Source organism: Triticum dicoccoides, chromosome 5B (genome assembly GCF_002162155.2).
Source record: "Triticum dicoccoides isolate Atlit2015 ecotype Zavitan chromosome 5B, WEW_v2.0, whole genome shotgun sequence".
Lineage (NCBI taxonomy): Eukaryota > Viridiplantae > Streptophyta > Magnoliopsida > Poales > Poaceae > Triticum > Triticum dicoccoides.
The window spans coordinates 151,127,528-151,138,669 of record NC_041389.1 but is presented as its reverse complement, the minus strand read 5'-3'; the positions used below and the strand labels follow the sequence as shown (position 1 = coordinate 151,138,669).

The following is an 11,142-nucleotide window of genomic DNA, read 5'->3' as shown; positions in this document are numbered from 1 at the left end:
GACCCCGTCCACAGCTCGCCACCTCCTCCCGCCCGTCGCCGCGGCGCCGGCATCTCCCCCCGCGCCGGTCTCGCCGCCGGCGAAGCCAGCCCTGCAGGGCGCGGCCATCAAGCCGCTGCTGGCCTCCATTGCCACGGGGGTCATCATCTGGTTTATCCCTGCCCCCGCCGGCGTGGCCCGCGACGCGTGGCAGCTGCTCGCCGTGTTCCTCGCCACCATCGTCGGGATCATCACGCAGCCGCTGCCGCTGGGTGCCGTCGCGCTGCTTGGCTTGGGCGCCGCCGTGCTCACCCGCACCCTCACCTTCGCCGCCGCCTTCTCCGCCTTCGGGGACCCCATCCCCTGGCTCATCGCGCTTGCCTTCTTCTTCGCTCGGGGGTTCATCAAGACGGGGCTCGGGAACCGCGTCGCCTACCAGTTCGTCTCGGCCTTCGGGGGCTCCACGCTCGGCCTCGGTTACTCGCTCGTCTTTGCCGAGGCGTTCCTCGCGCCGGCAATCCCCTCTGTCTCGGCGCGGGCTGGCGGCATCTTCCTCCCACTCGTGAAGTCCCTCTGCGAGGCCTGTGGATCGCGCACTGACGACGGCACAGAGCGAAAGCTCGGCGCCTGGCTCATGCTCACATGCTTCCAGACATCGGTCATTTCGTCAGCGATGTTCCTCACGGCGATGGCGGCCAATCCGCTTGCTGCGAACCTGACGCTCAGCACCATCGGGCAGGGGATCGGGTGGACGCTGTGGGCAAAGGCGGCCATTGTGCCAGGGCTGCTGTCGCTGCTGATTGTGCCGCTGGTCCTCTATGTCATCTACCCACCGGAGGTGAAGACCAGCCCTGATGCACCACGCTTGGCCAAGGAGAGGCTGGCAAAGATGGGACCCATGAGCACGGAGGAGAAGATCATGGCCGGCACGCTTCTGCTCACGGTATGATGCCACTTGTACATCCTATCTTTTTTTGCAACTGTTCTGTTTGAACCATGCCTAATTAGTTCGCAATTGCTGTTATTATTGTGATGAGGTAACTTCTATACCCTCTTGTGCTCAGTGCTATTTGCATGCCGCTGTCATCCAGTGTTAGGACTTGATCCTCTAGTATTTGATGAGGAGTTGAAAGAGCCGTTTAGAAATAGAGATCTGCATGACAACATGGTGGCCTTGTCTAGATTAGGAGTGCCTAAGAGCCTGGACTCTTGATTTAAACCGAACTGCAAGAGCCTAGTTGCCTGGAGTATTCTTTAATGCAGTTGACATGCGTCTTGCTTTTGTTCAGCCTCTTCCTCCCGTGATGACGGACCTCGCCAGAGACCTCCCCTTTACCTCATTGGCTTAGGGTTTAAGGTTGCAGGGGCCCGGGGTTTGTTGTGCTCCCTGGGCTTAGAGGGAAGGTTGGTGAGTGTGACAGCAGTGTGTGAGGACGGTGCAGCGAAGCAGTGACGACATGAGCAGGGAAGACAGCCATTGTCAGAGGGCTGGTCGACCAGGAGGAGTTGGCATATGGAAGCGAGGTGATAGGATTAGGAAGCGGGGGAGATTGACACAGATCTGGTGGCAGCGATGGCGCTTGGAAAGTGGAGGTGGTGCATGGTGGGTTACTGGTGAAGATGGGGGAAGGTTTGAGGTAGATAGAGAGAGACATAAGGATGTACGTTGACCGGAACTTATATAAAATGTCTTCCAAGTGTTGTTTAGTGACTGACGGATTGAGCCATTTAACTACAGGTGGCACCTCTAGAATTACACTGTTGAAAATTTTCAGTAGACAGTCTGTGAAATATCTTAGGGTTCTGTTTTGTTGTTTTCTGTTGTGTTTTTGTTCATATTTAGAACATTGCACAATTTATGTCTTAAACCACTCTGTTACTTATTGAATGCCTTATTTTGCATAAAGTGGGGTAACCTTGTTGAAACATGGCTGTTGGTACATCCACCTGTCTGCATCTTGCTTGAATGTAATCTGGAAAACTTTTTCGTACTGAAACATTGTACTGTCCATGGCACCAGGTTGGACTTTGGATCTTTGGAGGAATGCTGAGTGTAGATGCAGTGTCTGCAGCGATTCTTGGCCTATCTGTCCTCCTAATTACAGGAGTTGTTACATGGAAAGAGTGCTTGGCGGAGTCTGTAGCATGGGATACCCTTACTTGGTTTGCTGCGCTGATTGCGATGGCTGGCTATCTTAACAAATATGGGTTGATTTCTTGGTTCAGCGAGACTGTTGTTAAGGTATGGCTCCATTCTATTTCCGTCAGTTTCCTCTTGAAATGATAGTGGTTCCTATTTAGTTACTCTTGCTTACTAGACATTGAGCATGATGGATGTGCGTTGCTGTACTATGCCATGTTGTTAGCATTTGGATAGCACGGAATTTTCTATATGCTGGCACCTCACTGAACTTTATTCTTTAACGTTGCTGGTGTCCGTTGCAACTTCTACTCAATGTCTGCACCCTACCACTGATAGGCTGGGTTAGATTGTTAGATCTGAACTAGAAATTTATTTCCTGGTTATATACATGTGAGGGAAGACATATCACATGAGGGCTCATTAGTTTGTTGGTGAATAGAAATATGATGGCTTTATCATTCCAGACCTGATATTCCAATATTTTTACCAGTCCAGAGTAACATCAAACCTAGTTAGATGGAAAGTGCTTTCAATATTTTCATTTTCTGATATCTTGATCTGTTTTCCTCTCAGTTTGTTGGAGGTCTTGGTCTGTCCTGGCAACTCTCATTCGGCGTATTGGTGCTGATGTACTTCTACTCCCACTACTTCTTTGCTAGTGGTGCTGCACACATCGGAGCAATGTTCACTGCGTTCCTGTCTGTGGCGAGCGCCTTGGGCACCCCTCCACTTTTCGCTGCCATGGTTATGTCATTCCTTTCAAACCTCATGGGTGGCCTGACCCATTACGGCATAGGGTCAGCCCCCGTCTTCTATGGAGCCGGCTATGTTCCGCTGGCCGAGTGGTGGGGCTATGGATTTGTCATCTCCGTTGTTAACATCATAATCTGGCTTGGTGCCGGAGGTTTCTGGTGGAAGATGATTGGTTTGTGGTGAGCAACGCAGTAAATGCGGGGCTTTGTATTTCGATGAGGGCGACTGAAACTAGCAAAACATTTGCAAGTGACACAGGTTGAGCTGACCACAAGTTTTGTCGACATGATCCATTCTTTTAGTTTGTACCCGTACATTTGTTTTTCTGGCAGTTACTTCCAATGCCAGGGTGCAGTTACTGGCAAGTGGCATCTGATGTTATGTAGTACTCCCTCCGTCCCAAAATTCTTGTCTTAGATTAGGTACAGATGTATCTAATATTAAAATGTGACTTGATACATCCGTATTTAGACAAATCTAAGACAAGAATTTTGGGACGAAGGGAGTACTAGTTTCTTCTTCTGTTTATCTTATGCCTTAGTTTGTGCTTGGTGCACCTGATAAGCCTACATGATTGTTGCATGGATCTTTTGCCTTCATCCATAATCGGGTTTTCTGTCACAAAAACAGCCCCCCGAAACTTTTGAGCAATCTAATTTTCTGGCTCAAAAATAGCACCTGGATTTTGAGCAAACGAGTTTTCTGGCAGAAAAAAAAGCAACAGATCTTTTAGTTGTAGGTACGTACTACTACCTCCGTCCTGGTTTATAGGTCCCTTTTGTAGTTTGTGTCAAATTTTGACTAAAAATTTAACTAACAAAATGTTAATGCATGTCAAGAAAAATTATCTCATTGGATTTGTATTTGAACATAGTTTTCAAAAATATAATGTTTGGTGACATGCTTGACCATTTTGTTAGTTTAATCTATGATCAAAATTTGACACGAAATACAATAGAGACCAATAAACCTGGATGGAGGTAGTAACATTTTGGTAACTTTACACTAACTGTGCCATAGATTTTTTTTTTGGCAACTAACAGTATCTGCTGGAAACCCCAAACCATGGATCCGAAAGGGCACGAAGCATACATGTTCGTTCTGCTTGGGACGGGGGATGGTCTCTTGCACGATGACATGGTCGACCGTGGTGAGCCTGGGGCACGGGAAGGCGGTCGCGGGCAGCGGCAAGTACCCAGCGGTGGAGAGCCGGTCCAGCTGACCGTGCCACCTTTGAGGCCTCCCACTTTGCCACCTTGGGTGTTGGACCGGGCCCTTGCCTGTATCGACGAGTTGGTCGGCCTTCCTCAGGCGTCGCTCGCTAGCCATCGCTTTGGCTATGGTGGAAAGTTGCGGCGCGTGAAAGGAGAAAAGCTTGGCGGCGCGACAATAGCTTTGGGTGAGGAAGAAGATGAGTGCGGGGAAATGAGAGCGCAAAGTTATCTCTCGCATTACCTCCCCCCTTTTATAGGAACTGGGGAAAATGGAGCGGTGCGCTGCCACGCGGCAACAAATCTTTTCGCATCCCATGATTGAGGGTTAATGACGCGAGGGGGTCGAGGGATTGCTGTTATCCTCATGTGGGGATCGAGGTGCACCGCACGTCTGGATCGAGGTGCACACCCCGGCTTGATATGATACTACGAGGGTGCTTGGATACGTTTTAGTCCCATGATTAAAAGTAGTGGGACTAAAACTTGCTAGCCTCACCCATGCTTGGATACAAATACTAAATAGACTAAAATGAGTTAATGAGCATTTATTATCCTCCAAACCTTTCAATCCCGAACTCGCATGTGTTAAAGGAGAGGAGTTAAATGAGGAGAGAGAGGACCAATCCATATTTTAGTAGGGTTCCCATGACTAAATTTTTTTAGTCTCAAGACTAGTTCTAGCCTCTTTTTAGTCAGGGGTGATTGGAACTTTAGCCTCTAAAAGAGACTAGTTTTAGTCAGACTAAAAATAGTCCCTTGAATCTAAGCATGGCCTAATGCATGATACTACATCTGTAATATGGTATCATATATTAGTATCATATATGACTACATTTATTGCCATGCATGACACAATGTAGCACATCATTTAATATGATACGGTATCATGATATGATATTCAAGGCTCTCTTTCTTAATTTAATTCTATGCCACCTTATCAAAATTGCTTAGTTGGCATGCAAGATACTACCTATGATATTTCCATTACAACCAGTCTAAGAGCAAGTACAATAGAATGACATAGGCGGGTTGTGAGGATTTAAATATTATATTTCTGATGAGTTGGCGGAGAGAGGAGAGAAGAGAAGAGAGAAGAGAAGCATGCTACTCACTAACAGTCGGCTGTTACACGTGCTCCTAGACACTTTATGAGAGAGTGAGGCGGGTCACGTATCAACAAAGTAGTATAAATTTATATGCATCTAATTGTACTAGTTGGCTTAAGGCTGGCTATATATGACATGGCAAAATCATACTATTAACCATGCTCTAACCCACTCCCATGCTTATGTTACATGGCCGTCAGGGCAAAGCTAGCACGTGGTTGTGTGGGCCCGTGGATAAGACCGTCCTCACTCGTCAGAACCAGGCATGAGGACTTTTGAGACGTTGTGTGGAAACTTGTCCCGCCCCGTGACGGGCCACACCGGGAAAGCTCTTCGGGAGTGTAGTTCAATTTTCTCTCTCAGACAATTCTAAAGCCGATGTGGTTCAATTCACCTTGGAAGGCACCTCGACAAGTGGACGTCAGCTGGATGAAGACACTAATCGGGAGACTATTGTTAAACTAGTTTCAAGATGGGCGACTGAAGACAATGAAGCAGCTTGGAAGGAACAAGGTGCTGCCGTTTCAAGACTGGTTCATGGGCTATTGATGGTGTCCCGGCTAAGGGGCCTCTCATGACGACGGTTCCCGGCTTGGGAGGCCGTGCTGAGGGACCCTTTGTCGGTTCCGTCCTGGACCACTTTGGGTAGCCTATGGAGAAATACACGGTGACTCTACAAGGCTTGACGTACAAGACAAGAAGACGAACTCGTAGAGAGTTCTACCACCTTAGACGTAGTCGTCCTAGTTGTCTAACCCTAGGATCCCTGGTATGTATATAAGCCGAGGGCCGAGCTCGTCGTAGAACACACTAGAATCTCTCGGTACTTTGTATTTTGTGTACACCCCAACACAACAAAGCAAAGAGCAGGATGTAGGAGATTATCTTCACCGTGAGAGCCTGAACCTGGGTAAAAACCCTTGTCCTTATTATCATCCCGCCAAGCCTACTTAGGATACCCTATCGAGAGATCTGTTAAATTTAGCTCTGATAGCCTATGCTAAGACACCCGAGACCCCAATGGGGCGGCCGGCGAGGAAGTGATGAATTCCAGTTGGCTTTGTCAGTTTAATTACTTTTAATATAGGGTTTTAGTTAAGTGATGAACTTCGGCTGACTCTTTTGAATAAGATTGTACTAAACTTAATATCCTATCTGTGTCGAAATTGTGTGTTTTATATGTGTATGATGATCTATGTAGTTTGCATAATCTGTATGAATTTGAGGCGGGTATTTGAGAAACACGATTGCGGAGATGTTTGATCTTGTCTATGGACACACCCGAACGCATCCGCGGAGCATGGAGCCCCAAATTAGGTAACCATGGTTACAGATGCTCTTTTAGTTTAAATTTTCATTTCATAGCAACGACGTATAATATTTTCAATTTTTCATCCACGTCCTCATCGAAGTATGGTTCGATGGCATCTTGGTGGGTGGTAAGCTTCGTAGGAGAAAGCTGAGCCACATCTCCGTACTGCCATGGCCTCCTTCCCTCTCTTCTCTCTCCTCCTCTTCTTGGCCCACCTCTCTCCCCACGCGTCGTCGGCGGCGGAGCCGGTTCTGGCGGGTGACCTCCTGGACGCGGCCCACGCTTCGGGGTTCGCCGCGTGGCTGCGCAGCGTGCGGCGGCGCATCCACCAGCACCCGGAGCTGTCCTTCCACGAGTACCGCACAAGCGAGCTCGTCCGCGCCGAGCTGGACACGATCGGCGTGTCCTACTCCTGGCCCGTCGCCCAGACCGGTGTGGTGGCCACGATCGTCGGCGGCGGCGGCGCTGGGCCCGTTGTCGCGCTCCGGGCGGACATGGACGCGCTCCCCTTGCAGGTATGCACGCTACCCGGTTCTGAGATGTTTTCTTTGAACTAGGGTCGCAAGTTTATTTTCCAACAATTTGATCAACTGCGAATTGGCACAACATTCCGTTGACCACGCTTTTCAAAGTATGCCACTTAATCACCACTCCATGATTTTGCCACAATGAGAAAGAGATGAGAAAATTGTAATCAGGGAAAGAAGACAGGTCCAATCCAAAGAAGAGGTAAACTGAAAAGATCATGCTTATCAGCCTGTGGCGTTCTGAGAAAGGAGTTTGTGGTAGCCTGTCTCCTCTATCCCCTGGCACCCAACAGTACCTCACCACCCATACTTTTTCATATAATTTTGAAGCTTCAATCTATTTTATTTTTGAATCAGAGAGTCCAATTTTATGACCTACTCCAGTTATGACCTGTCTCCTCTATCCCCTGGCACCCAATATGCAAACAAATCATAAACTGAAATTTTGGATCAAAAGATAGAATTGACACAAACTTTGGAATCACTTGAAAAAGAAAGGGTGGGTAGGCCAGTATTGCACCTTCTACTCCAAAACACACCCCGCCAACTGCTCATTTACAGGTGGGCCATTATCCAAGTACCCCACATATCATAGAGTAAACTAAGTGGGTGGAGGGGAGGGAAATATATTTTATCTGACACAGTATAGGAAGTACGAATAATTGTAAATAGCATTTTTTGGTCTTTTTTGTGCACGGATATTGTGGGATGAGCGGACGGCTCCTACTTGCATGGGACACAGTAGAAACAACAATCTCTTGGCGTTCTGCCTATGGAATTATACGTGCATATGTTCTAGAAAACGGTAGGCATACTCAATCGATCAATCTCCTTGATCATTATGCGGTTTTACCATCTTGATTATATGCATCAAATTGTACATTAGTGTTCTAATTAAATCCTGGCAACAGTTGTTGGCCAGTTCCAACATGTATCTCGTCCAGTAATGTTCTAACTAAAATATTTGCATTGTTGTTCTGTTAGGTGGTGAACTGGTTACACTAACTAAGAAACCAATCCGGACAATAGCCTATAGCAATCCTACATCATATCCATCATGTCATCATAGAATTGAATGAATGTTAACTAATCTAGAAGTGGGGCAAATATTGTAAGCATGACCATGGAGAAAACAAAAATATTATCTCCACTGGTAAATATAGGTGATAGAAAGCGTTTAGTCAAAATTATGTAACTTTGAGACCTATATATAATATTGGTCATTGCTGAGATGATTGTTTCGAATATCATTATACTTATCATGAAAAATATTTTCTTAACATCATAATATTTTTACTTTTTTGAGCAAGTCATAATTTATTCATTGCTAACATATCTATATTAAAAGATACTCCCTCCGTTCCAAAATACTTGACATGGTTTTAGTTCAAATTATTTTGGAACAGAGGGAGCAACATTCAAAATAGAATGTTGGAGATAAGTAACAGCCAAATTTGAACATCTTAGAATGGTTATGAAGGAATAGTATTCTACTATTGGTGCTATTTCCGGCAAGAATCGTATACCTAGACGGAAGGAGTGAACATTGAAGCACTACTATCCGTATTTCCGTTAAACGAAGATTTTGCATATCGTTTCGTCAGCCGTTTATACACCTTTGACAGTGCCCTTCATCACACACTTAACAATTATACTTCTCTCACCACTTCACAGGAATTGGTAGATTGGGAATACAAAAGCCAGGAGAGTGGGAAAATGCATGCTTGTGGACATGATGCTCACACATCAATGCTTCTCGGAGCTGCTAAGCTACTTCATTCTTGGAAGGATCACATCAAGGTATTAGCCATTGTGTGGTCCTCCTAACACCATATTTCTGTAACCTAACTCGGTAAATCCTAGTTGACGCTCGCGTCAACTAGGGGGGAGGCAGCGCCCGTAGCCGATCAAGGTGGGCTGACCCAATTCGGCAGCGTGCGCTGCGTTCGTTCGCTGGCTTCGTCTTTTTGTTCGTTTATGTTGTTGTTTTGCAAGACTTTTCCTTTCCTATTCTTTCAGGTTTTTTTTTTACGTTTTTTTGTCTGTATATTTTTTTCTTTTCTTTTTTCTTTTTTTGAATACATGGTGAACGATTCTTTAATACACGGTGAACATTTTTTGAATACACAGTAAACATTTTTGTAACATATGTTGAACATTTTCTTGACACGCACTAACTTTTTCATAATATACGGTCAACTCTTTTTAATATACAATGAGCATATTTTTAGCATACACTAACTTTTTTAATCTCAGAGGAGAAAAACCCGCTAACTTCAGAGTGGGTCGGCCCATTTGCCCTTGCTTTTCAGGCGTTGCCTCCCTAGTTGACAACGCGTACAGGCATCCTGTCCAATAGGAGGTCTCACCTAACTCACGATAGTTGCTTTTTGTTTTGGTCAGGGTACCGTCAAGCTTGTCTTTCAGCCAGCAGAAGAAGGATATGCCGGGGCTTACCATGTCCTAGAAGAAGGTATTCTAGATGATGTGTCCGCCATTTTTGGTCTGCATGTCGACCCAAGTCTTCTAGTGGGTACCGTCGTCTCCAGGCCAGGGCCATTCATGGCAGCATCGGGACGGTTTTTGATAACGGTCACCGGGAAAGGCGGTCACGCAGCAATGCCTCACCATGCTGTCGACCCCATCGTCATGGCATCCTCTGCCATCATCAGCCTCCAACAAATCGTAGCTCGGGAAATTGATCCCCTCGAAGCCGCGGTATGTGATGCGCATAGAATGCGTGTACAAGCTTGCATTATACTGTCTCAAATGTCCAGCCTATGTACGTTTATCTTAATCTGTGCATCAGATAAGAGGTGTTCCTTGGTGAATGATATGGTATTGCTTACGTATTTCAGGTGGTCTCAGTAACATTCATGGAAGGAGGTGATGCTTACAATGTCATTCCTGAGTCAGCTTGCTTCGGTGGCACCTTCAGGAGCTTGACAACAGAAGGTCTGTCATATCTTAAGAAGAGGATCAAGGAGGTAAATCAATCAAATAAACACTTTCCATCTCCAACATATCTCAGAAGCCGAGCTTAAAATAAAGATCTGCAAACCGGTAACTTATATGCTTCTTTGGAAGATTGTGGAAGCGCACGCCGTCGTGAGCCGCTGCACTGCCAGCGTCGACTTCATGGATGAGGAGCGCCGGCCATACCCAGCCACCGTCAACGACGAAGGGATGTACGATCATGCCAGATCAGTGGCAGCGGCTATGTTTGGAGAAGGCCACGTCAAGATAGGTGGCCCAATCATGGCCGCGGAGGATTTCTCGTTCTACACGCAGAGATTCCCAGGGGCATTTTTCATGATAGGAACCCGCGACGAGACACTGGCAACCGCGGTGCATCCACTCCACTCCCCCAACTTTGTGATCGATGAGGGTGTGCTCCCGGTGGGAGCGGCCTTCCATGCTGCTGTGGCGATGGAGTACTTGAACAAGCGCGGAACCGTGTCAAACTAAACTAAATTACTGATGTTCGCTTGAAATTTAGGATGCCGCAGTTGGCAGTCTGCCGATAATTGTTAGGTCGGGTGCGGGCATTCATAGGTATGAACATAATAGTTGTTAGGATGTGATTGCGACATGGAGCTAAGCTTATGAGTGTTTACTGTTGTAAGAGTCTAACCTCACTTTTCATTGTGCAAAGCTTTGCACGGTGTGAGTTGGCCTGGTTATGCAACTCCTTCCATTCGAAAGACAACTCACAAAGTAAACGTTAGTCTCCACTTTTTGATTGAATATTTTTTTTGATTGATTATATTGATTTGGGTATAAAATATTAAATTCATGCTCCAGCCAGTTACTCCAAAAGTCCGAACTAATGGAAAGAGGCGGGCAATATATTTCAACACTCCCCCTCACGTGTAGGCTATTTTGGTCCTTGAACGTGGGATCGATGTAGGCCACAGAATCATTTTATTTAATACTGGGTTGAGGGCAATATATTTCAACACAAGACACTATTATCCTTTTGATAGAAAGAGTACCTTATAATTTCCACCTTTAACCCGCATTGAAATCCGTAACTTTTCTGAGATTAAATGCACAGAATCACCACAATCATGTCACAATTAGCGAAACACCATCACTTCGAAACGCG

General features: G+C 46.2%; 2 protein-coding genes across 2 annotated transcripts in view; both read left to right on the top strand.

Moving 5' to 3' along the window:
* The window catches only part of LOC119307935 (dicarboxylate transporter 1, chloroplastic-like), a 3,792-nt gene extending 536 nt beyond the window's left edge, over positions 1–3,256 (top strand). The window contains exons 2-4 of the mRNA XM_037584031.1: positions 1–922; positions 2,000–2,221; positions 2,696–3,256. The exon at positions 1–922 is cut by the window's left edge and continues 45 nt beyond it. Coding sequence (XP_037439928.1) covers positions 1–922; positions 2,000–2,221; positions 2,696–3,058 — 1,507 coding nt within the window. The 3' untranslated portion in view covers positions 3,059–3,256. The remainder of the gene's footprint in view (positions 923–1,999; positions 2,222–2,695) is intronic.
* A 3,343-nt stretch (positions 3,257–6,599) lies between these two features.
* On the top strand, positions 6,600–10,783 carry LOC119307933 (IAA-amino acid hydrolase ILR1-like 7). Its single transcript, XM_037584030.1, has 5 exons — positions 6,600–7,022; positions 8,709–8,834; positions 9,438–9,752; positions 9,893–10,021; positions 10,122–10,783. Exons 1-5 carry the CDS (start codon positions 6,678–6,680, stop codon positions 10,500–10,502), a joined length of 1,296 nt encoding a protein of 431 aa, XP_037439927.1. The 5' UTR covers positions 6,600–6,677; the 3' UTR covers positions 10,503–10,783.
* Positions 10,784–11,142: the final 359 nt, after the last annotated feature.